This window comes from Mesoplodon bidens, assembly GCF_964165515.1.
Source record: "Mesoplodon bidens genome assembly, chromosome: 3".
Taxonomy (NCBI): Eukaryota; Metazoa; Chordata; class Mammalia; order Artiodactyla; family Ziphiidae; genus Mesoplodon; species Mesoplodon bidens.
Genome location: NC_138178.1, coordinates 13788016 through 13815450, shown reverse-complemented (window position 1 = coordinate 13815450; position 27435 = coordinate 13788016). Strand labels below are relative to the sequence as shown.

Here is a 27435-nt window from a genome sequence, read left to right as displayed (position 1 = left end):
AAGCAGTTTTGAGAAACATGTTCAAATTGCATTTAAAATGTATTTATTTATTTATTTATGGCTGCATTGGGTCTTTGTTGCTGCACGCGGGCTTTCTCTAGTTGCGGCGAGCGGGGGCTACTCTTCGTTGCAGTGCATGGGCTTCTCATTGCGGTGCCTTCTCGTTGCGGAGCATGGGCTCTAGGCATGCGGGCTTCAGTAGTTGCGGCTTGCGAGCTCTAGAGCATAGGCTCAGTAGTTGTGGCACACGGGCTTAGTTGCTCCGCGGCATGTGGGATCTTCCCGGACCAGGGCTCGAACCCATGTCCCCTGCATTGGCAGGCAGATTCTTAACCACTGTGCCACCAGGGAATTCTGAAAAATATCTTTATGCTGAGTTATATTTATTTGTAGGGTAAGATTTTTGGTTCTCTTATGCACGTTGTGCTCTTTATATTGTTTCTTTTTTGGCTGTGCTTTCTTTGCCATGCAACTTTTTTCCCTCTTGCTCATTTTTGTGAGGCTCTTTGTAGATATTTGCTCCACTATAGTTCAGGTAATTTCTTGAATCTCTTCTCACCATTTTTGAGACTAGGGTTTGAGGGCTAAGTATTTTGCCTTTTTCTGACGCCAGAGGGAATGGCAAGGATGCAGTGTAAAACCTCAGCTGGGGCAGTATGCAGTTTTTGGTAAAACCTCAGGCTCAGCTTTCTTTTCTAATTTTTTATTAAATGTCTTATACTAGATTTTAATCTCTTAACTGTGTGGGGGTATCTCATACAGTTAAGAATACCCTCTGGGCTTCCCTGGTGGCACAGAGGTTGAGAGTCCGCCTGCCGATGTAGGGGACACGGCTTCGTGCCCCGGTCCGGGAAGATCCCACATGCCGTGGAGCGGCTGGGCCCGTGAGCCATGCATGGCCGCTGAGCCGGCGTGTCCGGAGCCTGTGCTCCGCAACGGGAGAGGCCACAACAGTGAGAGGCCCACGTACCGCAAAAAAAAAAAAAAAAAAAAAAGTACCCTCTGATTTTATATAATTCACTCCTAGCCTAGATCCTTTACTTCCAAAGAGTAAGTACTCTCCCTTCCTCTAGTTTTTCCTGTTTCTGCCCTGAAGCTTGCACTACTCTTTAGGCAGAGAAAGAACAAATTAAGTAGGCAGGAAAACAAAAAGAAAAGATTGCTTCTCTGCAGAATGAGGGGTTTTTGTGATATTCTCAGAATTTTAGCTAATTTTGGAAGCAGGATTATTAATAGCTGAATTCTATAGTTCAGTCCAGGGCATTTTCTCCTCTGTTTATGAAGTCTTCTATTTCACTGCTTGCTTGCCAGTTTTTGTTTAATGCATTATTATCTGCCTCTGCCACTCCCCCAGTTTTGGTTGCTGTTTGGTTTGTTGTTTTCACTGGGTTTTGTTTGTTTGATTTTGAATCGTTAACATTGGAAAAATTTGATGTGATTTCAAATCACCATTCTTTAAGAGCTGGGGGTTATTGAATCTAGACACGCTCTCCTTACTAGAAATTTAATTTCTAATATTGGGCTTCCTGATGAACTTTTCTTTGCACTTAGTGATGATGAAATTCTTTCCTACATGTGAGCAAATCTTTGTTGATAATTTAGAATTTTTCTGGGGAAGTAATAACCTCAAGCCCAATATTGCATTCCTTTTAGAATTCGCTTTCTAATTTACCCCCAATATTTCTACTAGTTGTTCAGTGATTGCATGTGTACTTTTCAAACTCTGAGATATCTGATTTCTCTGTGTCTGAAGACATGAACTTATTTCAGGTGTTATCTTTACTGTATTGTACTTTAGTTTTCCTTTAACAGTTAATTTCTTTACCCATTCCAGTTTGAACACTGGAAACACTGGATGTCTCTTAGTTGTTTATCTTGCTCTAAACTTAGGTTAAAAACTCCTGTATTGTCCCTAGCTTCTACATGGAAAATAGTTCATTCTGGAGCTGAAGCTACTTTAAAATGGAAACATTTTCTCTCCCTTCTTTTATATCTTTCTTCTTTCCCCTACTCTTTCAAATTTCCTTTTTTATTTTGTTTTTTGTTTTTTGGCTGCATTGGGTCTTCGTTGCTGCACGTGGGCTTTTCTCTAGTTGCGGCGAGCAGGGGCTACTCTTCGTTGCAGTGCATGGGCTTCTCATTGTGGTGGCTTCTCTTGTTGCGGAACACGGGCTCTAGGTGCACGGGCTTCAGTAGTTGTGGCGTGTGGGCTCAGTGGTTGCTGCCCGTGGGCTCTAGAACACAGACTCAGTAGTTGTGGCGCATGGGCTTAGTTGCTCTGCAGCATGTGGGATCTTCCCAGACCCAGGGATTGAACCCGTGTCCCCTGCATTGGCAGGTGAATTCTTAACCACTGCACCACCAGGGAAGTCCAAATTTCCATTTTATAATTCATCATCATGGGTAGCTTACCTACATTTTTCTTTAAATTTAAAAAAAAAAATTTTTTTAAAGGTTTCAGTTAACTTTCTTGGGAGGTGTAGGTTAAAGTCTATTTTGTGCTTGTTTAAGCCATTCCTTTGTGATCTGTAAAAATAGATCCTTACAGGGCTGTTTTAAGGATTAAACGAGATAATATATATATTTGTAAATTACAAATTGCTACAATTCTGATTATTTTTATTGTTAATTATACACACTGATATATTTAGGAGTGACATTGGTTGTCCTTACCTATGGTTTTACATAAAAAATATTCAGTATTTGTTTATTTCCTTCTGGTTGGTACTCTCTTTTTGCATAAAATTTTATTCACTTATTTATTAAATTTATTTTTTATGGAAATAACATAGTTGATGTACAGTATTATATTAGTTTTAGGTGTACTATGTAGTGATTTGATATTTACGTACATTATGAAATGATCGCCATAATAAGTCTAGTAACCATCTGTCCCTGTGCAAATTTCTTAACAATGTTATTGACCATATTCTTTATGGTGTGTATTATAGCCCCTTTGCTCACTTATTTTATAGCTGGAAGTTTTCTCCCACACCCCGCTCAGTTTGTTCTCTGCATCTGAGTCTGTTTTCGTTCAGTTTGTTTGTTGTGTTTTTTAGATTCCACATAAAAGTAAGGTTATATGGTATTTGTCTTTCTTAGTCTGACTTATTTAACTTAGTATAATACTGTCTAAATCCATTCATGTAAAATGGCAAGATTTTATTTTTTTAATGGCTGAGTAATATGACACACACATACTGTCTTCTTTATCCATTTATCTACTGATGGCCACTTAGGTTGCTTCCATATCTTGGCTATTGCAAATAATGCTGCAATGAACATTGTGCATATGTCTTTTTGAATTAATGTTTTTGTTTTCTTTGTGTCAATACACAGAAATGAAATTGCTGGATCATATGGCAATTCTATTTTTAATTTTTTGAGGAATCTTCACATTGTTTTCCATAGTGGCTGCACTAATTTTCAATCCCAGCGACAGTTCACAAGGGTTCTCTTTTCTCTGCATCCTTGCCAACACTTACTATTTGTTGTCTTTTTGATGATAGCCATCGTGACAGGTGTGAGGTGGTATCTCATCGTGGTTTTGATTTGCATTTCCCTGATGATTAGTGATGCTGAGCATCTTCTCATGTGTCTGTTGACCATCTGTATGTCTTCTTTGGAAAAATGTCTATTCAGGTCCTCTGCTTATTTTTTAATTGGGTTGTTGGTTTTTGGATGTTGATTTGTATGAGTTCTTTGTGTATTTTGGATATTAATCCCTTATCAGATATGTTGTTTGCAAGTATCTTGTCTCATTCAGTAGATGGCCTTTTCATTTTGTTGCTGGTTTCCTTCACTGTGCAAAAGCTTTCCATTCTCAATTTGATGTAGTCCCTTTTGTTTATTTTTGCTTTTGCTTCCCTTGCCTCAGGAGACATATCTGGAAAGATTCTGCTAAGACCAGTTTCAAAAAGCGTGCTGCCTATGTTTTCTTCTGGTTTTATGGTTTCAGGTCTTCTTTTTAAGTCATTTTGAGTTTATTTTTGTATATGGTGTAAGAAAGTAGTCTAGTTTGACTCTTTTGCATGTAGCTGTCCAATTTTCACAACATCATTTATTGAAGAGGCTGTCTTTTCCTCCTTGCATATTCTGGCCTCCTTTGTTATAGATTAACTGACCATGTAAGCGTGGGTTTATTTCTGGACTCTTTTCTGTTCCATTGATCTGTGTGTCTGTTTTTGTTCTAGTACCATAGTATTTTGATTACCATAGTTTTGCAGTATAGTTTGAAATCAGGGCCTGTGATGCCTCCAGCTTTGTTCTTCTTTCTCAGATGTCTTTGGCTCCTTGCATAAAATTTTAAAGCAAAATTCATATCATATTAACCATTTTCCCAAATCTTTAAATATTCCTTCAGAACATGCTTTTTAAGTGGCCATTACATGGTTGTATAATAATTTTTTTCAACCACATCTGTGTCGTTGGACATTCAGATTGTTTTCAGGTTTTTTATCATCACAAATAGTAGCATAATAAACTGTATTTAAACCTTTGTTCACTTCCTAGAGGTGAAATTACTAGATCAGATAATGTATTCATGGTTTCTGATTCTTACCTTTAAAATGGTCCTTTGCATTTTTACATTCTCTCAAGTAATGTATGCAAGTACTCATTTCACTGTAACTTGGGCGACATTGGGTCTTATTATAAACAAAAGCCCAACAATTTTGATCACTAGGTAATAGAAAAATATTACCGTTAAGTTCTCTAGTAGTTGGGTTGCACATTCTTTGTTATTGTTGTTTAGTGACTCTGTTTCTTTTATAAACTGCCCTTTGTACATTGTTTTATGGTATATATATATTTTCTTAATGATATATAAAAAATTTAAACAGCACTGAAATACAGAACATATTAACTCACCTCTCAGTTTGTTTTTAGCTTTTTAATGGTTTTTAAATTGATGTAGAAGTATTTTGAATTTGAATAGCTAAAACTGCCTTTTCCATTTCTGATTTTCTTTTTAATCTTATTGGAGTACAGTTGCTTTACAATGTTCTGTTAGTTTCTGCTGTACAACAAAGTGAATCAGCTGTATGTATGCATATATCCCCATATCCCCTCCCTCTTGAGCCTCCCTCCCACCCTCTCTATCCCACCCCTCTAGGTGGTCACAAGGCACTGAGCTGATCTCCCTGTGCTATGCAGCAGCTTCCCACTAGCTATCTGTTTTACATTTGGTAGTGTATATATGTCAGTGCTACTCTTGCGCTTCGTCCCAGCTTCCCCTCCCCCTACTGTGTCCTCAAGTCCGTTCTCTATGTCTGTGTCTTTATTTCTGCCCCACCACTAGGTTCATCAGTACCATTTTTTTTAGATTCCATATATGTGAGTTAGTATATGGTATCCATTTCTGATTTTGTAGTGAGTTTTTTACTCTTAGAAAAAGTCTTTCGTTCTTTAAAGTTTTAAAAAATATTTTCTTGGGGCCTCCCTGGTGGCGCAGTGGTTGAGAGTCCGCCTGCCGATGCAGGGGATACGGGTTCGTGCCCCGGTCTGGGAGGATCCCATATGCCGCGGAGCGGCTGGGCCCGTGAGCCATGGCCGCTGAGCCTGCGCATCCGGAGCCTGTGCTCCGCAACGGGAGAGGCCACAACAGTGAGAGGCCCGCATACCGCAAAAAAAAAAAAAAAAAAAAAAAAAAAAAAAAAAAAATTTCTTTAACCTTAGATTATTTTAATTTTTATTTAACTCTTTAAAGTAATCCATTTGGATTTTGTCTTACTTTGTATAAGATACTTTCCCCTAAATTATTAACCAGTTATTGTAGTACCATTATTAAATAATTTCAATCTTTCCTTGCTGATTTGGAATCCCATCTTTGTCATACGCTAAATATTTATATTAATTGAATATTTTCCTGGAATTTCCTTTTCTATTGTTCTCTTAAAATCAGCCTATCTTTTTAGTGTGAAAGTCATTGGACTGCGTTGATTCATATTTTACTGGCCAATATTATGAATATAATCTATTGATAGTGTCTTCCACTGAGCATTTGCAATCCTCATCTCAGGATGTATTTCTTGGTGTATTACAAAGGACCAAAGTTCTGTGTTATTTCATGATGACTTCCATACATTCACATTTTCATAGATTTACACATGCATACTTTACTTTTTACTCTCTGTGCTTTCCAAGATTGTAGAGATTGTTTATCTTGTTCTTATTCAGACTCTTTACATGATGACTGGGATCTCAGGGGGCAAAGGTCAAAGACATAGAAGACTTCTCAAGGCTCTTCTTGGCTCCAGAACTTGTCCATGACATCCTATTACAAAGAATTGGAGGCATGAGTCCTTATGATCTTATGATCTGTCACAGTTAAAATATCTTCATAGTAAGAAAGTTTCCTAAAAAATTCTGAATAAAAACTATTATTGTGTTATTTTACATTTTCTTTTACTAAGGTATTAACATTGCAGTCAAAAGATATCTAATGTACTTATTAAATCAGGAGTTAAAAGCAAAGAGTGGCAGTACTTGTGGGTATTATAGTAAAACATCTATCCTTAATTTTTATGCTTTTTGTTTTGCTGGTATGTAATCTGTTTTAGGGCAGGGCCAGTGATACTATTCTTTCATGCCTTGAATAGATTAAGTGCTCTGAATGTTTAAATTTATGAACTATGACAAATAAGTTGAATTAACTAAATAGTAGTAAACTTCACACCCAATACTGACTCTTACCCACTGATTCAAACATCTGAGAATGATTTCGTTACAAGTTTTTGGCGTTAAATAAGGGGGGGCTCCTAATATGTAATCAATTTCTTATTAATTGAATTCCTTTGTTCTATTTCAATTCATCACTTGTAGCAGAGATGACTAATTCATCTGTTTTCGGAGTAAACCTCAGAGAGAATTTTTTGCCTGCGTCTCTGTGCCCTGTCTTCGGGTTTGTGGGCCACAGAATTTAATGCACATGGTGGTGGAGATCCGACATCATGGTGATGTGATGGTGCATGTCATGAAACGGATGTAAGGGGGCTGAAGTCACCTTAAAATAAGTTACACCGGCATTGCTATATAGTTTAATATACAGCAATGCATGTAGTCATGCCATAAGGATATCACCAGTGTTGTTTATATATAAAATAGTAAGATCATGGTTAGAAGTGATTTTGTTGTTGTCGACAAACATTCGTTAACGCCGTAAATTACTTAAACACAGTTATATAGAAATCTCATCTTTACTATATATATGTGGGTTATGATTTAAATTTAAACTGGATTTTACTTCTATTCGCTTTTAGAAATACAAAGAAAAGGACAAACACAAACAAAAACACAAGAAGCAACCAGAACCATCACCTGCATTGGTTCCTTCCTTGACTGTTACTACAGAAAAAGTAAGTTTTAAGTGTCATATTTTGTTCTACATAATAACTAGTTATGTGCTGACTTTTACCATTTAACTAGTTACGTGCTGCATTTTGAAAATACTTGAGGAAGTGTCCTGGTTCCTTCTAAGCATTTCCACCTCTCTAACCCTACATCAGGTGCTTTAGGTTTTCCATTCTTAGTCCTTTATTCTATCTTCTGTTTATTCTATGCTTATTTCTGAAGAATGTTAAGTGGGGATAACAAGTGGGGGGGCATCATTGAGATGTAAACTTTGGGCTGTGCACTGGGCTTTGTCCACCTGTGCTTTTGAATTTTGGCTTCACCACTTACAGACCAAGCTCTTAGGTTAATTTACCTCTTTGTAACTCAATTTCATCATTCGTTAAAGTGGGGGAGATAATTGTTGGAACTGAATGAGGTAATGCATATAAAGCAGTTAGAAAAATGTCTGGTTCATAGTAAGTATTACTTAGTAAATGTTAAATATTATTAAGATGATAATCATGTGGTAAACAAGAAAACAAGTGAGGATGGTGGTGGGCAGCTGGGACAGAGTAAGACAGGGAGGTGGGAGGGGTGCAGCAGGAGGAGAGGCCAGTAGGGCTGTATAAGCCACTGGAAGGACATAGTGTTTAGTCTGAGTGAAAAGACAGCCATTGGAGCAGCAGTCCCCAACCTTTTTGGCACCAGGGACTGTTTTTTTTTTTTTTTTCCCAATTAATTAAGTTATTTATTTATGTTTTTATTTTTGGCTGTGTAGGGTGTTCGTTTCTGTGGGAGGGCTTTCTCTAGTTGCGGCGAGCAGGGGCCACCCTTCATCGTGGTGCATGGGCCTCTCACTGTCGCGGCCTCTCTTGTTGAGGAGCACAGGCTCCAGATGCGCAGGCCCAGCAGTTGTGGCTCACGGGCATAGTTGGTCCGCGGCATGTGAGATCTTCCCAGACCAGGGCACGAACCCGTGTCCCCTGCATTGGCAGGCAGATTCTCAACCACTGCGCCGCCAGGGAAGCCCCAGGGACTGGTTTTGTGGAAGATAATTTTTCCACAGATGGGGGGTGGTGGGGGGATGGTTTTGGCATGATTGAAGTGCATTAAGTTTATTGTGCACTTTATTACTATTATTATTACATTGTAATATATAGTGAAGTAATTATACAACTCACCATAATGCAGAATCAGTGCGAGCCCTGAGCTAGTTTTCACTTGCCACTAACTGATAGGGTTTTGATATGAGTCTGCAAGCGATTGATTTATTATGGTCTCTGCAGTCAAACCTCTCTGCTACTGATCATCTGTATTTGCAGCCACTCCCCAGTGCTGGCATCACTGCCTCAGCTCCACCTCAGATCATCAGGCATTAGCTTCTCATAAGGAGCACGCAACCTAGATGCCTCACATGTGCAGTTCACGGTAGGGTTTGCGCTCCTATGAGAATCTAATGCCGCTGCTGATCACAGGAGGCGGAGCTCAGGCAGTAATGTGAGCAGTGGGGAGCGGCTGTAAATACAGATGAAGCATCGCTTGCTTGCTTGCCACTCACCTCCTGCTGTGCGGCCTGGTTCCTAACAGGCCACGAACTGGTACCGGCCTGGGGATTGGGGACCCCTCCATTAAAGAGTTCTGATCTGAGATGTAACATGATGTTACTTCGGTTTTGTAAGAACCTGTGGCTGCTTTGTTGTAAATGGACTATAGAGAGTTAAGAATGAAAGGAGGGAGGCCATTAGGAGGTTACTGCAATAATCCAGAAAGGGATGGTGGTGACACTGGAGGGTGGTGAAAGGTGATCAGGTTATGAACACATTCAAAAGTAGAACCCACATAACTTTCCTATAGATAAAAGGTGTAAGAGAAAGAGGATCCAAAGATGATTCCAAAGATGTTAGCCCACATAACTAGAAGGAATGGAACTGCTGTTGACAAAGATGTGAAAGACTGTGGGTGTGGTAGGTTTAGGGGAAGAAGAGGAATTCAGTTTTGGGTATGGTATTTGTTCTTTTTTTAAATTGAAGTATAGTTGATTTACAGTGTTGTATTAATTTTTTCTGTATAGCAAAGTGACACAGCCATACATATATACATATTCTTTTTCATATTCTTTTCCATTATGGCTTATCACAGGATACTGAATATAGTTCCTTGTGCTGTACAGTAGGACCTTGTTATTTATCCATCCTATATATAATGGATTGCATCTACTAATCTCCAAACTCCTAATTCTTTCCTCCTCCACATCCCTCCCGCATGGCAACCACAAGTCTGTTCTCTATGTCTGTGAGTCTGTTTCTGTTTCATAGATAAGTTCATTTGTGTTGTATTTTAGATTCCACATATAAGTGATATCATCTGATATTTGTCTTTCTCTTTCTGACTTACTTCGCTTAGTATGATAATCCCTAGGTCCATCCATGCTGCTGCAAATGACATTATATCGTTCTTTTTAATGGCTGGGCAATATTCGCGCACGTGTGTGTGTGTGTGTGTGTGTGTGTGTGTGTGTGTGTGTAGGGTTGTCCAAAAAGTTCGTTTGGGTTTTCCTGTAAAAACTTATGGAAAAATCGGAACAAACTTTTTGGCCAACCCAGTATATACCACATGTTTTTTTGTCCATTTGTCTATTGATGGACATTTAGGTTGCTTCCACGTCTTGGCTATTGTAAATGGAGCTGCTATGAATATAAGGGTGCATGTAGCTTTTCGAATGATAGTTTTGTCTGGGTATATGCCCAGGAGTGGGATTGCTGGATCATATGGCAACTCTAGTTTTTGAGGAACCTCCATACTGTTTTCCATAGTGGCCACACCAATTTACATTCCCACCAACAGTATAAGAGTGTTCCCTTTTCTCCACACCCTCTCCAGCATTTGTTGTTTGTAGACTTTTTAATGGTGGCCCCTCTGACTGGTGTGAAGTGGTGCCTCATTGTGGTTTTGATTTGCATTTCTCTAATAATTAGCGATGATGAGCATCTTGCAAAAGTGGTTCTAGAGGGAACATATCTCAACATAATAAAAGCTATTTACAACAGACCCACAGCGAATGTAATACTCAGCGTTGAAAAGCTGAAAGCATTCCTGCTGAAATCTGGAGCAAGACAAGGATGCCCACTCTCACCACTTCTCTTCAGCATAGTATTGGAAGTTTTAGCCACAGCAATCAGACAAGAAAAAGAAATAAAGGTATTCAGACTGGTAGGGAAGAGGTAAAGTTGTCATTATACACAAATGATATGATACGATATGTAGAAAACCCTGAAGACTCAACACAAAAACTGATAAACAAATTTAGCAAGGTAAGAGTATACAAGATTAACATACAGGAATCAGTTGCATTCCTTTACAGTAACAGTGAAATAACAGAACGGGAATGCAAACAAACAATCCCTTTTAAAATTGCTTCAAAAAAAAAAAAAAAAGAAAAAGAAACTTAGGAGTGAACCTCACCAAGGAGGTAAAGGACTTATATGCTGAGAACTACAAAACCTTAATAAAGGAAACTGAAGATGATTCAAAGTAATGGAAAGATATCCCCTGCTCTTGGATTGGAAGAATTAATATTGTTAAAATGGCCATACTACCCAAAGCAATCTATAGTTTTAATGTGATCCCTGTCAAGTTACCCATGACATTTTTCACAGAACTAGAACAAATAATCATAAAATTTATATGGAAACTTTATAAAAGACCCAGAATCACCAAAGCAATCCTGAGGAAAAAGGACAAGGCAGGAGTTATGACCCTCCCAGACTTCAGACAATACTACAAAGCTACAGTAATCAAAACAGTGTGGTACTGGCACAAAAACAGACATACAGGTCAGTGGAACAGAATAAAGAGTCCAGAAATAAACCCACACACCTATGGACAGCCTTCAACAAAGGACGCAAGAATATACAATGGTAAAAGACAGTCCCTTCAGCAAGTGTGTTGGGAAAGTTGGACAGCTGCATGTCAGTCAGTGAAGTTAGAACACACCCTCACACCATACACAAAAATAAACTCAAAATGCTTAAAGACTTAAATATAAGACAGGACACCATAAAACTCCTAGAAGAGGACACAAGCAAAACATTCTCTGAAATAAATCGTACCAGTGTTTTTTTAGGTCAGTCTCCCAAGGCGATAGAAATAAAAGCAAAAATAAACAAATGGGACCTAATCAAACTTATAAGCTTTTGCAGAGCAAAGGAGACCAATAACAAAACAAAAAGACAACCTACGGACTTGGAGAAAATATTTGCAAATGATGCGACCGACAAGGGCTTAATTTCCAAAATATACAAACAGCTCATACAATTCAACAACAACAACAAAATCCTGGGATTTCCCTGGTGGTCCAGTGCTGCCAATGCAGGGGCCCTGACTTTGATCCCTGGTCAGGGAACTGTATCCCGCCTGCTGCAACTAAAGATCCCACGCACTGCAATGAAGATTCCACACTTGGCAACAAAGATCCCGTGTGCCTCAAATAAGACCCAAAATACAACTAAGCTTGTACTTTTCCAAATTCTGCTCTAAGGGATTGATACTAACTGTAACGGTGAGACCTAGTGAGTGATAAGGTCTGATGTTTTGAGGTTTTATACCTGGAGGGCTTTAGAGAGAGAGAGGGGTTTAGAATCAGCATTGAAGAGCAAGAGAAGCCAGCCCCCCTGCACAGCCAGTGGAACCAGAGTAGAGTAGCCGGAGTAGAGTATCCATTACTTGAAGTAGCTGTGAGGTAGACAAGATGTCCAGGTGAGACCCCTGATGTTGTTAGATCAAGAGTCTGTAGGGAATACTCTGAGAAAAAGTGGAGTTTATTTATTTTTTAATATTTATTTATTTATTGGGCTGTGCCATGTCTTAGTTGCAGCACGTGGGAGTCTAGTTCTCTGACCAGGGATCGAACCTGGGCCCCCGGCATTGGGAGTGCGGAGTCTTAACCACTGGATCACCATGGCAGTCCCAAGGTTGAGTTTAATATAGCAGCTTTTCCTGATAATTCTGAGTTCCAGAGAGAACAGTGGAAGGGTTTCAGCTGTTGAGGAGGGAGTGGCGGGGGTGTGTGGACAAAATGTTCATGGCTGAGTGGGAAAGACGCAGGTGAGGGTTAAACTGGATTCTGGGCTTTCTGTTAGTGAGTGGCAAAGAGACAGGTGAGGATTGACCTGGAGTCTGTCTTTTGGTAAAGTCATAATCAGATTAACCCTTGGAGATTTAAGGAAGATAATCTGGTGAGGCCTTGAGTATGTATGTATGTATGTATGTATGGCTGTGTTTGGTCTTCGTTGTGGTGTGCGGGCTTCTCATTGCGGTGGCTTCTCTTGTTGCGGAGCATGGGCTCTAGGCACATGGGCTTCAGTAGTTGCAGCACACGGGCTCAGTAGTTGTGGCTCACGGGCTTAGTTGCTCTGTGGCGTGTGGGATCTTCCTGGACCAGGGATTGAACCCGTGTCCCTTGCATTGGCAGGCAGATTCTTAACCACTGTGCCACCAGGGAAGCCCAGGCTTTGAATATTTGAAAGGGGCAGGTAGTGTGGTCTCCTTCTTGACCTGGTGGATGGATGGTAGAGGATTTGAGCCATGGATAACTTTTAGGAGGACAGTGTTCCTTTACTGTTGGTTCACCACACTTTTTTTTTTTTTTTTTTTTTTTGGCGGTACGCGGGCCTCTCACTGTTGTGGCCTCTCCCGTTGCAGAGCACAGGCTCCGGACGCGCAGGCTCAGCAGCCATGGCTCACGGGCCCAGCCGCTCCGCGGCATGTGGGATCTTCCCAGACTGGGGCACGAACCCGTGTCCCCTGCATCAGCAGGCGGACTCTCAACCACTGCGCCACCAGGGAAGCCCTGTAGGTTTTTTTTGGTTTTGTTGATGGTTTCCTTCACTGTGCAAAAAGCTTTTAAGTTTGATTAGGCCCCATTTGTTTATTTTTGCTTTTATTTCTTTTGCCTTGGGAGACTGATCTAAGAAAATATTGTTATGATTTATGTCACAGAATGTTTTGCCTATGTTCTCTTCTAGGAGTTTTATAAAAACGTGTTATGTCTTACATTTAGATCTTAAAGCCATTTTGAGTTTATTTTTGTATATGGTGTCAGAGTGTTCTGATTTCATTGATTGACATGAGGGTTTCCCAGCACCTCTTGCTGAAGAGACTGTTTATATATTTTTAATAGATATATTGATTGATTTTTTTCCTTTTTTAATCTGTAAATTTGATGAAGTACGTTGATTTTCCAAGGGTTGATTTTTCAGTGTTAAAAAACCTTGCATTCCTGGGGAAATCCCACTTGGTCTTGATGCATTACCATTTTTATATACTGTTTGATTCTACTTTTAGAAATTGTACAGGAATTTTTGCCTCTGTATTCATGAGGAATATTGACCCATATTTTCTTACATATTTTCTTACAATGTCTTTGGTTTGGGTTTTGTTTTGTTTTGTTTTGTTTTTTGTTTCGGTACGCGGGCCTCTCACTGTTGTGGCCTCTCCCGTTGTGGAGCACAGGCTCCGGACGCTCAGGCTCAGTGACCATGGCTGATGGGCCCAGCCCTTCCGCGGCATGTGGGATCTTCCCGGACTGGGGCACGAACCCGCATCCCCTGCATCGGTAGGCGAACTCTCAACCACTGCGCCACCAGGGAAGCCCCAATGTCTTTGGTTTTGGTGTCAAAAGGAATGGTGGCCTTATAGAATGCATTGCAGGTATTCACTCTTGTTTTCTGGAAGAGTTTATGTAAATTTGGTAATATTTCTTAATGTTTGATAGTATTCACTTTTTTTTTTTTCTTTTTGCTGCACTGAACAGCTTGTGGGATCTTAGTTCCCTGACAAGGGATTGAACCTGGGTCCTTGGCAGTAAGAGTGCGGAATCCTGACCACTGGACCGCTGGGGAACTCCCGCTAGTATTCTCTTTAAAGGCCATCTGGGCCTAGAGTTTTCTTTAGGGGAACGTTTTCATCTGTAATTTCATTTAAAAAAATAGATATAAGGCTATATTCAGGTTATCTGTTTCTTCTTGAGTGTGCTTTGACAGTCTTTTCTCTTTTTTCTAGCCAGGCTGGCTATGAATTTTTATGATCTTAAATTATTAGCTTTTGGTTCCAGTGATATTTCACTGTTATTATTATGTTTTATATTTTAGTGATTTCAGTTCTAATTTTATTTTTTCCTTTTTACTGCTTGCTTTGGGTTTCTTTTACTCTTCATTTTCTAATTTATTAAGGTGTAATATGAATTTATTCAAGACCTTTCTTTTCTCTAAAATAGGCAGCTTAAAAAAAACTTTATTTTTTAGAGTGGTTTTCGATTCAGAGAAAAATTGACCGGAAAGTGTAGAGATTTCCTTTGTAACTCCTGACACCTTCCCCCATTGTCAGCATCCCATACCAGAGTGATACATTTGTTACAATCTGTGAACTTCCACTGACACATCATTAAGGCTTAAAATCCACAGTTGGCATTAGGGTTCAGTTTTGATGTTGTACCTTCTATTCTCTGGTTTTTAACAAATGTATAACATGTATCTGCCATTATAGTATCCTGCAGATAGTTTCACTACCCTAAAAATCCTCTGTCTTCTACCTGTTGATTCCTCCTTCTTCCCAAGTCCTGAAAACCACAAAAATTTTTACTATCTTCATAATTTTGCCTTTTTCAGAATGTCATATAGTTGGAATCATATAATATGTAGCCTTTTCAGACTAGATTTTTTCACTTAGTAATATCCATTCAAGATTCATCTGTCTTGGGCTTCCCTGGAGGTGCAGAGGTTAAGAATCCGCCTGCCAATGCAGGGGACACAGGTTCTAGCCCTGGGCCAGGAAGATTCCACATGCTGCGGAGCACCTAAGCCCATGTACCACAACTACTGAGCCTGTGCTGTAGAGCCTGTGAGCCACAGCTACTGAAGCCTGTGCGCCTAGAGCCCGTGCTCTGCAACAAAGAGAAGCCGCCGCAGTGAGAAGCCTGCACACCACAACAAAGAGTAGCCCCCACTCACCACAACTAAAGAAAGCCCACACAAAAAAGAAAAAGACCCAACACATGGCAAAAAAGACCCAACACAGTCAAAAATAATAAATAAATAAATTTAAAAATAAATCAGAAAAATATTTGTCTGTCTTTTCAAGGCTTGATAGCTGATTTTTTTCTACAACTGAATAATATTCCATTGTCTGGATGTACCACAGTTTATTTATCCATTCATCTACATATAAAAGGACATCTTGGTTGCTTCCACGTTTTGGCAGTTATGAATAAAGCTGCCATGAATATCCACGTGCAGATTTTTGTGTGGACACAGTTTTTCACCTCCTTTGGTTAAAAATCAAGGAGTGTAATTGCTGGATCATAGGTTTACTTTTGTTTGTTTGGTTTTTGGGTTTTTTTTTTGGCCGCACCACATGGCTTGTGGTATGTTAGTTCCCTGACCAGGGATTGAATCTGGGCCCTTAGTAGTAAAAGCGCAGAGTCCTAACCACTGGACCGCCAGGGAATTCCCTCATATGTTTAGTTTTATAAGAGACTGCCAAATTGTTTTCCAAAATGGCTGAATCATTTTGCATCCCTGCCAACAATGAATAGAGTTTATTTTTCTCTACATCCTTACCAGTTATTAGTGTTGTTAACATTGTTTAAATTTGCATTTTTTGGACTTCCCCGGTGGCACAGTGGTTAAGAATCCACCTGCCAATGCAGGGGACACAGGTTCGATCCCTGGTCTGGGAAGATCCCACATGCCGTGGAGCACCTAAGCCTGTGCGCCACAACTACTGTGCCAGCGCTCTAGAGCCTGCGAGCCACAACTGCTGAGCCTGCATGCCACAACTGTTGAAGCCCGTATGGCTAGAGTCCGTGCTCCGCAACAAGAGAAGCCACCGCAATGAGAATCCCACGCACCACAACAAAGAGTAGCCACCGCTCGCCAAAAGTAGGGAGAGCCTACGCACAGCAATGAAGACCCAACACAGCCGAAAATAAATAAATAATTTATTTAAAAAATTTGCATTTCTCTGCTGACGTAGGATGTGTAGCATCTTTTCTTATGCATATTTGTCATTTGTGTATATCTTCTTTGGTGAGGTGGCTCAAGGTTTTTGGCCCTTTTAAAAATCAGATTGGTTGTTTTCTTACTGTTGACTTTTAAGAGTTCTTTATGTATTTTGGATAATGGTCTTTTTAAAAATAAATTTATTTATTTATTTATTTTTGGCAGTGTTGGGTCTTCGTTGCTGTGCGTGGGCTTTCTCTAGTTGCGGCGAGCGGGGGCTACTCTTCGTTGTGGTGCGCAGGCTTCTCACTGTGGTGGCTTCTCTTGTTGTGGAGCACGGGCTCTAGGTGCGTGGGCTTCAGTAGTTGTGGCTTGTGGGCTCTAGAGCACAGGCTCAGCAGTTGTGGCTTGTGGGCTCTAGAGCACAGGCTCATTAGTCGTGGCACACGGGCTTAGTTGCTCCATGGCATGTGGGATCATCCCGGACCAGGGCTCGAACTCATGTCCCCTGCATTGGCAGGTAGATTCTTAACCACTGAGTCACCAGGGAAGCCCGATAACAGTCTTTTTTATCTGATATATCTTTTGCAAATATTTTTACTAGTCTGTGGCTTATCTTTTCATTTTCTTGACAGTGACTTTTGCAGCATAGAAGTTTTCCATTTTAATGAAATACAGCTTGCCAGTTCTTTCTTTCATGGATTGTGCCTTTGGTGTTGTAGGTAAAAAGCTATCACCAAACCCAGGGTTATCCTGTTTTCTCTTATGTTATTTTTTAGGAGTTTTATAGTTTTCTGTTGTACATTTAGGTTTGTGATCCATTTTGAGTTCATTTTTGTGAGGGGCTGTAAGTTCTGTGTCTAGATTCATTTTTGTTGCATGTGGATATCTAATGTTCTAGCACCATTTCTTGAAAAGCCTGTTTTTGCTTCACTGTATTGAGATCAGTTGACAGTATTCATGTGGGTCTGTTTCTGGGTTCTGTGTCTGTTCCATGATCTAGTTGTCTGTTCTTTTATCAATACTATGATGTCTTAATTACTGTAGCTTTATAGTGAGTCTGAAATTGAGTAATGTGAGTACTCCAGATTGTCTTTCAGTATTGTGTTGGCTATTGGGGTCTTCTCTTCACGTATGGTATCAGTTTGTCAATATCCACACACCAAAAAAAAAAAATTGCTGGAATTTTGATTGAGATTGTATTGAATCTGTAGGTGAAGTTGCGAGGAACTGACATTTTGATGATGATATTGGCAGCTTATCTATGAAGTTGGAATAACTCTCCATTTATTTAGTTCTTCTTTAATTTTTTCATCAAAGTTTTGTTGTATCCTCATATAGGCCTTATACATGTTCTTTTAGATTTAACCTAAGTATAATTTACCTATTGTATATGGTATTGTATTTTTAATTTCAAATTCAACTTGTTCCTTGTTGGTATATAGGAAACCAATTTTCTTTTTTATGTTACCCTTGTATTCTGCAACCTTGCTATAATCACTTTTTTTTTTCCAAGGCTTGATGCTTTCATTTTATTTTACATTAAGTAAAATTATACATCAAAGTTAAAAAAATGGGTTATGGTTAAACAGGTAGCATTTTTCCTTCCTCAGTGTCTCATGACATAATGGTACATCATGTAATTAATGTTTCTTAAATTTCATTAAATACATTCTTTTTCAAGTTCTTTTCCCATTTAGGTTATTACAAAATATTGAGCAGAGTTCCCTGTACTATACAGTAGGTCCTTGTTGGTTATCTGCTTTTTTTTTTTTTTTTTTTTTTTTTTTTTGCGGTACGCGGGCCTCTCACTGCTGTGGCGTCTCCCGTCGTGGAGCACAGGCTCCGGACGCTCAGGCTCAGCGGCCATGGCTCACGGGCCCAGCCGCTCCGCGGCATGTGGGATCTTCCCAGACCGGGGCACGAACCCGTGTCCCCTGCATCGGCAGGCGGACTCTCAACCACTGCGCCATCAGGGAAGCCCGGTTATCTGCTTTTTTAAAAATAAATTTATTTATTTTTATTTTTGGCTGTGTTGTGTCTTCGTTGCTGAGCAGGGACTACCCTTCGTTGCCGTGTGCAGGCTTCTCACTGCAGTGGCTTCTCTTGTTGCAGAGTACGGGCTCTAGGTGCGAGGGATCAGTAGTTGTGGTTCGCCAGCTCAGTAGTTGTGGCTCGTGGGCTCTAGAGTGCAGGCTTGGTAGTTGTGGCGCACGGGCTTAGTTGCTCCACGGCATGTGGGATTTTCCTGGACCAGGGCTCGAACCCGTGTCCCCCCTGCATTGGCAGGAAGATTCTTAACCACTGCACCATCATGGAAGCCCCTGGTTATCTGTTTTAAATATAGCAGTGTGTATATATCAGTCCCAAACTCCCATATAGTTAATTGTTACTTGCGGGGGGGACTGCTAGCAAGTGAGAGGATCTCGTTGGATGCCATATCTTAAAATGCATCTTTGTGGTAACAGGGGTTAGAGGAATGAGGCTGGCCTGGGGGGAAACAGGCAAGAATACAGGCTCCTGGAACAGTATGGAGGTTCCTTAAAAAACTGAAAACAGAGCTACCATATGACCAGCAATCCCACTCCTGGGCATATATCTGGAGAAAAACTTGGTTCAAAAGTATATATGCACCCCAGTGTTTATTGCAGCACTGTTTACAGTAGTCAAGACATGGAAACAAGCTAAATGTCCATCAACAGATGAATGAATAAAGAAGATGGGGTACATTAATCACTTATTAGTTCCAGGAATATTTTTGGTCAATAATTTTGGATTTTCTACATAGACAATTATGTTATCTTTGAAAGAAAAGGTAGTTTAATTTCATTCTTCCTAATCAGTATATGTTTTAGTTTCTTTTCTTGTCTTATTACATAAACTAGGACTTCCAGTATGATGTTGAAATAGAGTAGTGAGAGGTAGAATCCTTGCCTTGTTCTTCATATTAGTGGGAAACCTCACCATTAAGTATGATGCTAGCTGTAAATTTTCTGTACATGTTTCTTTACCAAGTTGAGGAAACTCTCCTTCTTTTCCTGAGGGTTTTTATTATAAAGCATGTTGGTGCTTTTGTCAAGTGCTTTTTCCTCATCTGTTGGTATGATATGTGACTTTTCTTCTTTATGCTATGGTGGATTATATTAATTGATTTTTTTTTTTTTTTTTTTTTTTTGTGGTATGCAGGCCTCTCACTGTTGTGGCCTCTCCCGTTGCGGAGCACAGGCTCCGGACGCACAGGCTCAGCGGCCATGGCTCACAGGCCTAGCCTCTCCGCAGCATGTGGGATCTTCCCGGACCGGGGCACGAACCCATGTCCCCTGCATCAGCAGGCGGACTCTCAACCACTGCGCCACCAGGGAAGCCCCTGTTTGTCGATTTTTTGATGATGGTCATTCTGACCGGTGTGAGGTGATACCTCATTGTAGTTTTGATATGCATTTCTCTACTGATTAGTGATGTTGAGCATCCTTTCATGTGTTTGTTGGCAATCTGTATATCTTCTTTGGAGAAATGTCAATTTAGGTCTTCTGCCCATTTTTGGATTGGGTTGTTTGTTTTTTTTGATATTGAGCTGCATGAGCTGCTTGTATATTTTGGAGATTAATCCTTTGTCCGTTGCTTCATTTGCAAATATTTTCTCCCATTCTGAGGGTTGTCTTTTGGTCTTCTTTATGGTTTCCTTTGCTGTGCAAAAGCTTTGAAGTTTCATTAGGTCCCATTTGTTTAATTTTGTTTTTATTTCCATTTCTCTAGCAGGTGGGTCAAAAAGGATCTTGCTGTGATTTATGTCATAGAGTGTTCTGCCTATGTTTTCCTCTAAGAGTTTTATAGTGTCAGGCATTAAATTTAGATCTCTAATCCATTTTGAGTTTATTTTTGTGTATGGTGTTAGGGAGTGTTCTAATTTCATTCTTTTACATGTAGCTGTCCAGTTTTCCCAGCACCAGTTATTGAAGAGGCTGTCTTTTCTCCACTGTATATTCTTGCCTCCTTTATCAAAGGTAAGGTGACCATAGGTGTGTGGGTTTATTTCTGGGCTTTCTGTCCTGTTCCATTGATCTATCTTTCTGTTTTTGTTCCAGTACCATACTGTCTTGATTACTGTAGCTTTGTAATATAGTCTGAAGTCCGGGAGCCTGATTCCTCCAGCTCTGTTTTTCTTTCTCAAGATTGCTTTGGCTATTTGGGGTCTTTTGTGTTTCCATACAAATTGTGCAATTTTTTGTTCTAGTTCTGTGAAAAATGCCATTGATAGTTTGATAGGGATTGTATTGAATCTGTAGATTGCTTTGGGTAGCAGAGTCATTTTCACAATGTTGATTCTGCCAATCCAGGAACATGGTATATCTCTCCATCTGTTTGTATCATCTTTAATTTCTTTCATCAGTGTCATCGTTTTCTGCATACAGGTCTTTTGTCTCCATAGGTAGGTTTATTCCTAGATATTTTATTCTTTTTTGTTGCAGTGGTAAATGGGAGTGTTTCCTTAATTTTTCTTTCAGGTTTTTCATCAGTAGTATATAGGAATGCAAGAGATATCTGTGCATTAATCTTGTATCCAGCTACTTTACCAAATTCATTGATTAGCTCTAGTACTTTTCTGGTAGCATCTTTAGGATTCTCTTATGTATAGTATCGTGTCATCTGCAAGCAGTGACAGCTTTACTTCTTTTCCGATTTGGATTTCTTTTATTTCTTTTTCTTCTCTGATTGCTGTGGCTAAAACTTCCAAAACTATGTTGAATAATGGTGAGAGTGGACAACCTTGTCTTGTTCCTGATCGTAGAGAAAATGGTTTCAGTTTTTCACCATTGAGGACGATGTTGGCTGTGGGTTGTCTATTCAGGTATTCCACAGATGCAGGTACAGTAAGTTGATTGTGGAGATTTAATCTGCTGCTCCTGAGGCTACTGGGAGAAATTTCCCTTTCTATTCTTCGTAGGTCCCGGGGTTCAGCTTTGGATTTGGCCCTGCCTCTGCCTGTAGGTCGCCTGAGGGCATCTGTTCCCCATCCACACAGGACAGGGTTAATGGAGCAGCTGATTAGGGGGCTCTGGCTGACTCAGGCCAGGGGCGTGGGAAGGGTACAGAATGCGGGGCAAGCCTGTGGCGGCAGAGGCCAGCATGACGTACTAGCCTGAGGCACGCTGTGTGTTCTTCCAGGGAAGTTTTCCCTGGATCACGGGATGCTGGCAGTGGTGGGCTGCACAGGCTCCCGGGAGGGGAGGTATGGGTAGTGAGTGACCTGTGCTTGCACACAGGCTTCTTGGTGGCTGCACCGGCAGCCTTAGCATCTCATGCCCATCTCTGGTGTCCTCGCTGATAGCGGCAGCTTGCGCCCATCTCTGGAGCTCGTTTAGGCGGTGCTCCGAATCCCCTCTCCTTGCGCACCCCGAAACAGTGGTCTCTTGCCTCTTAGGCAGGTCCAGACTTTTTCCCGGACTCCCTCCCGGTTAGCCGTGGCTTACTAGCCCCCTTCAGGCTGTGTTCACGCAGCCAACCCCAGTCGTCTCCCTGGAATCTGACCTCCAAAGCCCGAGCCTCAGCTCCCAGCCCCCGCCCGCCCCGGTGGGTGTGCAGACAAGCCTCTCGGGCTGGTGAGTGCTGATCCCCACCAATCCTCTGTGTGGCAGCCTCTCCACTTTGCCCTCTGCACCCCTGTTGCTGCGCTCTCGTCTTTGGCTTTGAAGCTTCCCCCCTCCGCCACCCACAGTCTCCACCCATGAAGGGGCTTCTAGTGTGTGGAAACCTTTCCTCCTTCACGGCTCCCTCCCACTGGTGCAGGTCCCGTCCCTATTCTTTTGTCTCTGTTTTTTCTTTGTTCTTTTGCCCTACCCAGGTACATGGGGAGTTTCTTGCCTTTTGGGAGGTCTGAGGTCTTCTGCCAGCGTTCAGTAGGTGTTCTGTAGGAGTTGTTCCCCATGTAGATGTATTTCTGATGTATTTATGGGGAGGAAGGTGATCTCAACATCTTACTCCTCCGCCATCTTGAAGGTCTCTATAATTCTTTTTATACATTGTTGGGTTTGATTTGCCAATACTTTGTAGAGAATTTTTGCATCTATTTCATGAGTGATATTATTCTGTATTTTCTTTCTTATAATGTCTTTGTCTGTTTTGATATAGTACTGCTGTCCTCATAGAGTGAGTTAGGAATTATTTCTTCTGCTTCTGTTTTCTGGAAGAGGTTGTAGAGAACTGGTATAATTTTTTTTCCTTAAGAATTTTGTAGGGCTTCCCTGGTGGTGCAGTGGTTGAGAGTCCGCCTGCCGATGCAGGGGACGTGGGTTCGTGCCCCGGTCCGGGAGGATCCCACATGCCGCGGAGCGGCTGGGCCCGTGAGCCATGGCCGCTGAGCCTGCGCATCCAGAACCTGTGCTCCGCAACGGGAGAGGCCACAGCAGTGAGAGGCCCGCGTGCCACAAGACAAAAAAAAAAAAAAAAAGAATTTTGTAGAATTTACCAGTGAACCCATCTGGTCCTGGTGCTTTGTGTGTTTTGGTGGGGTGCTTAATTATTAATTAAATTTCTTTAATAGATATAGGCCTGTTCAGATTGTCTGTTTCTTTTGGTGTGTAAAATTCCTTGATTATCCCTTAATGTCCATGAGGTCTGTAGTTGAAGTTCCGTCTTTCATTTCTGAACTACTGTGCCACCAGGGAAGTCCCTGCCTCATGTATTTAATGTTTTGTTTTTAGGCACATACACATGAAGGATTGTTGTGTCATCTTGTAGTCTTCATACCTTTGTTGTTATATAATGTCACTGTTTATCCCTGTTAACTTTCCTTGCTGTGAAGTCTACTCTGCCTGAAATACAGCTATTCTTGCCTTGTTAAGATTAGTGATAGCATGTTATATCTTTTTCCATCCATTGATTTCTTTTTTTAAAAATTTATTTATGTATTTATTTGGCTGTGCCGGGTCTTAGTTGCGGCATGCGAACTCTTAGTTGCAGCATGTGGGATCTAGTTTCCTGACCAGGGATCGAACCCAGGCCCCCTGCATTGGGAGCGCGGAGTCTTAGCCACTGGACCACCAGGGAAGTCCCTCTTTTTTTTTTTTTAAATCATGATGTGTCGCTATATTTACTGTACCTGAGTCTTGCTTTTTGATACACTCTGACAATTTCTGTCTTTTAATTGGCATATTTAGACCATTTATGTTTAGGATGATTGTTGATACAGTTAGGTTAGTATCTACAAAACTTGTTACTGTTTTTTTATTTGCTGTTCTTGGTCTTTGTTCCTGTTTTTGTCTTCCACATGTTTTCTAACTTTTGTGGTTTTAACTGAGCATTTTATACGATTCCATTTTCTTTTCATTTCTTAATATATCAATTATACTTGTTTTCCTTCATGGTTGCCCTCATGCTTGCAATATATCTTTATAGCGTATCTAAGGCGCCTTTCAGTAACACTATACTGCTTCATGGTAGCACAAGTACCTTATAATAACAAAATATTCCTAATTTCTCCCTCCCATCTCTTCTGTCAATGCTGTCATTCATTTCACTTATACATGAACATACATAAGCATATGAATGCCTAAAACTATATAATCAAATACATCATTGAGCAAGCTATCTGTTAAGGTCAATTAAGAATTTAAAAAATCAAAGTTTAATTTTACCTTCACTGATTCATTCTCTGATGCTATTTTTTATGTAAATCCACGTTTCTGACCTGTTTCATTTTCCTTCTCTCCGAAGAACTTTTCACATTTCTTGCAAGGCAGTCCTACTGGCAACAAATTCCCTCAATTTTTGTTTGTCTGAGAAAGTCTTTGTCTTTCACTCTTACAGGATAATTTTGCAGTGTGCAGAATTCTAGGTTGTTTTCTTTCTCTCAACACTTTAAATATTTCACATCACTCCCTAGTTTGCATTGTTTCTGAAGAGAAGTCAGATGTAATTCTTATCTTTGCTCCTTTGTAGTTAAGCCTTTCCCCCCTTCTGGTTTCTTTGAGCGTTTTTTCTTTTATCTTTGATTTTCTGCATTTTGAATATGATATGCCTAGGTGTTGTTTTTGTTTGCTTGCTTGCTTTTTGGCATTTATCTTGCTTGGTATTCTCAGAGCTTCCTAGATCTGTCATTAGGTTTCTGACATTAATTTGGTTAAATTCTTAGTCATTATTGCTTCAAATAATGCCTCTGTTCCTTTCTTTTCCTTCTCGTATTCCCATTACACCTATGTTACACCTTTTCTAGTTGTCCTGTGGTTCTTGGATATTGTTCTCTGTTTCATAGTTTCTTTTTCTCTTTGCTTTTCATTTTTGGAAGTTTCTATTTTCATATCCTCTCGTTCTGAGATGCTTTCCATAGCCATGCCCAGTCTACTAATGAGCGCATCAAAGGAATTCTTCATTTTTGTTATGGGTTTTTTAATCTCAAAGAGTCCTTTTTAATTTTTTCTTAGAATTTCTTTCTGCTTACAGTATCCATCTGCTGTTGCATGCTGTCTATTTTTTACGTTAAAACCCTTAGCATACTAATCATAGTTTAAAAAATTTCTGGGTTGGTAATTCCCACAGTCCTGTCATCTCTGTCTTTGGTTCTGATGTTTGTTCGTTCTCTTCACACGGTGTATTTGCCTCTTAGTGTGCCTTGTAGTTTTTTGTTAAAAGATGTATATGATTTACTGGATAAAAGGAACTGTGGTAAATAGGCCTTTAATAATGTGATGGTAAGAGGGACAGGAAGCATTCTATAGTCCTGTGGTTAGTTCTCAGTCTTTTGGTGAGCCTGTGCCCCTGGACTGTGAACCTCTCAAGTCATTCTCACCCCCTACCCTGCTTTGCTGGGACAGGTTACTGGTGGGGGTTGTAGTTGGGTATTTCCCTTCCTTCACGTACTTGAGGCTCTGATACAACCCCAGCAGGTTATGCTGTGGTAAAATATATTCTCCTGATAACAGGCCTTACTAAGAAGAACAGAATACCTTGGCATATTAGAATAGTTCCTTTCTGCCTCCCCTGCTGGAAGCATGAGTGTATATTTTTCTTTCTTTCTTTCTACTGCGCCACCAGGGAAGCCCTAGATGTCTATTTTTTTTTTTTTGCGGTACGCGAGCCTCTCACCGTTGTGGCCTCTCCCGTTGCGGAGCACAGGCTCCGGACGCGCAGGCTCAGCGGCCATGGCTCACGGGCCCAGCCACTCCGCGGCATGTGGGATCTTCCCGGACCGGGGCACGAACCCGCGTCCCCTGCATCGGCAGGCGGACTCTCAACCACTGCGCCACCAGGGAATCCCTAGATGTCTATTTTTAAAGATTCATTAAGTTGCCTGTAAATCACAAAGTGTTTATGCACTTCTCTAAAGACTATCAATATAGCCAAATATCCAGTTTTCTCTCTAGTGGAAAAGAAAAAAAAAGGAAGGCTGTATTTTACTTAGTTGAGTACCAATTGATGTAGTTAGTTTGTATTTTATGGTCAATTTACATGAATATGTATTTTTAAACACTATAGTGGCTCTCAGAGCAATGAGATGCTAATGCTATGAGAGTTACTTAGATTGTGAAACTGACTGAGGAAACAGGTTTGTGATGTTGGGAGCATGTATAAAATTTTTTTTAGGGCTTCCCTGGTGACACAGTGGTTGAGAGTCCGCCTGCCGATGGAGGGGACACGGGTTCATGCCCCGGTCCGGGAGGATCCCACATGCCGCGGAGCGGCTGGGTCCGTGAGCCATGGCCGCTGAGCCTACGCGTCCGGAGCCTGTGCTCCACAACGGGAGAGGCCACAACAATGAGAGGCCCGCGTACAGGAAAAAAAAAAAAAAAAAAAAAAATTTAACTGTTAGAATCTTTGGGTAAAGTTGTTTTTGTTATGTTTTGTTTTTTTTTCTTAATAAGAAACCTGTGGTATCTTTAAAAAAATTTTATGTATATTTTATTTATTTATTTATGGCTGCGTTGGGTCTTTGTTGCTGCATGCAGGCTTTCTCTAGTTGCAGTGAGTGAGGGCTACTCTTCGTTGTGGTGTGCGGGCTTCTCATTGCGGTGGCTTCTCTTGTTGCGGAGCATGAGCTCTAGGCATGTGAGCTTCAGTAGTTGTGGCGTGCGGGCTCTACAGCGCAGGCTCAGTAGTTGTGGTGCACGGGCTTAGTTGCTCTGTGGAATGTGGGATCTTCTGGGACCAGGGCTTGAACCCGTGTCCCCTGCATTGGCAGATGGATTCTTAACCACTTGTGCCACCAGGGAAGTCCCTGTAGTTTTTTTTTTTTTTTTTTTTTGAAACTTACAAGGTGTTGAGGTTTGTAAAAAATAAAATGTATGGTTTTATTTAATATGACTTTGGTCACTGAAATTTGTTTAATTTCCATTAAATGCTTTCTTTGTAATACCTTCTCTTCCAAATATCGTGTTTTCATTGGATTTGTGGACATATTTATACTTAAGGGGTAAGCAAGTATATTCTATTAAATGACTGGGAAAATTGACCAACCCTAATTTAGGTTGTTAAGTGGAAACAGCATATTTCTGTTGTTGGTATTCTACCCAGTTTTCTCTCCTTTTCCTTATTTGACACAGAGTACTTGAATGAAGAACACCATTGTGTTTTCTTTAGATGACTTTTAAACTTCACTAGGGTCAAATGAGTGGGTTGGAAAATCTCAGGATCAACTTGAATTATTGGAAAAAAATATTGGAAAAGTGAAGTGTCAGGTGATTTTGAAAGTGACCTGTCTGGCTGGGAAAGGTAGTCATCCATGAAGTTTAATCAGCTTAAATATGATTGTTTTGTTAAATGGGAGTGTGTTTTCTCCTGAAATTTAGTTTGAAAACTTTCTTCTTATTTGTGGATTATAGTTTATTACAATAGTGATTAGTTTTTTATGAGATCATAATGTTTCTTGTACTTGATGGTGAAAATCTGTTCTTGGCAGTGAGATGCTGTGGGGTGCGGCAGCAACACGGGGCAAGTAGCAGAAAAGTAGTAGTAAAGATTTGGTTTTCAAAACTGTTGAAGTTTCCTCTTACTCCTTTTTTCTGAACACTGATTTGCTAAAAATGATTTGCTAACAAACCTGATTTTTATCGTCCCTTTCTTGTTTTTAAAATTTATCGGATGTTTTGTACTGAGTGGTTGTTAATATGTGGCA

At 40.4% G+C, this 27435-nt stretch overlaps 1 protein-coding gene across 12 annotated transcripts in view; it reads left to right on the top strand.

The window, feature by feature from the left end:
- The window catches only part of MLLT10 (MLLT10 histone lysine methyltransferase DOT1L cofactor), a 244697-nt gene that overhangs the window by 136543 nt on the left and 80719 nt on the right, over positions 1 to 27435 (top strand). For all 12 annotated transcript variants that reach the window (XR_014015434.1, XM_081229500.1, XM_081229509.1 and 9 more), the window contains one exon: positions 7260 to 7355. Coding sequence is in view for 11 of the 12 variants with exons in the window: in XM_081229500.1 (XP_081085626.1) it covers positions 7260 to 7355 (96 nt within the window). In the remaining variant the exon portion in view is untranslated. The remainder of the gene's footprint in view (positions 1 to 7259; positions 7356 to 27435) is intronic.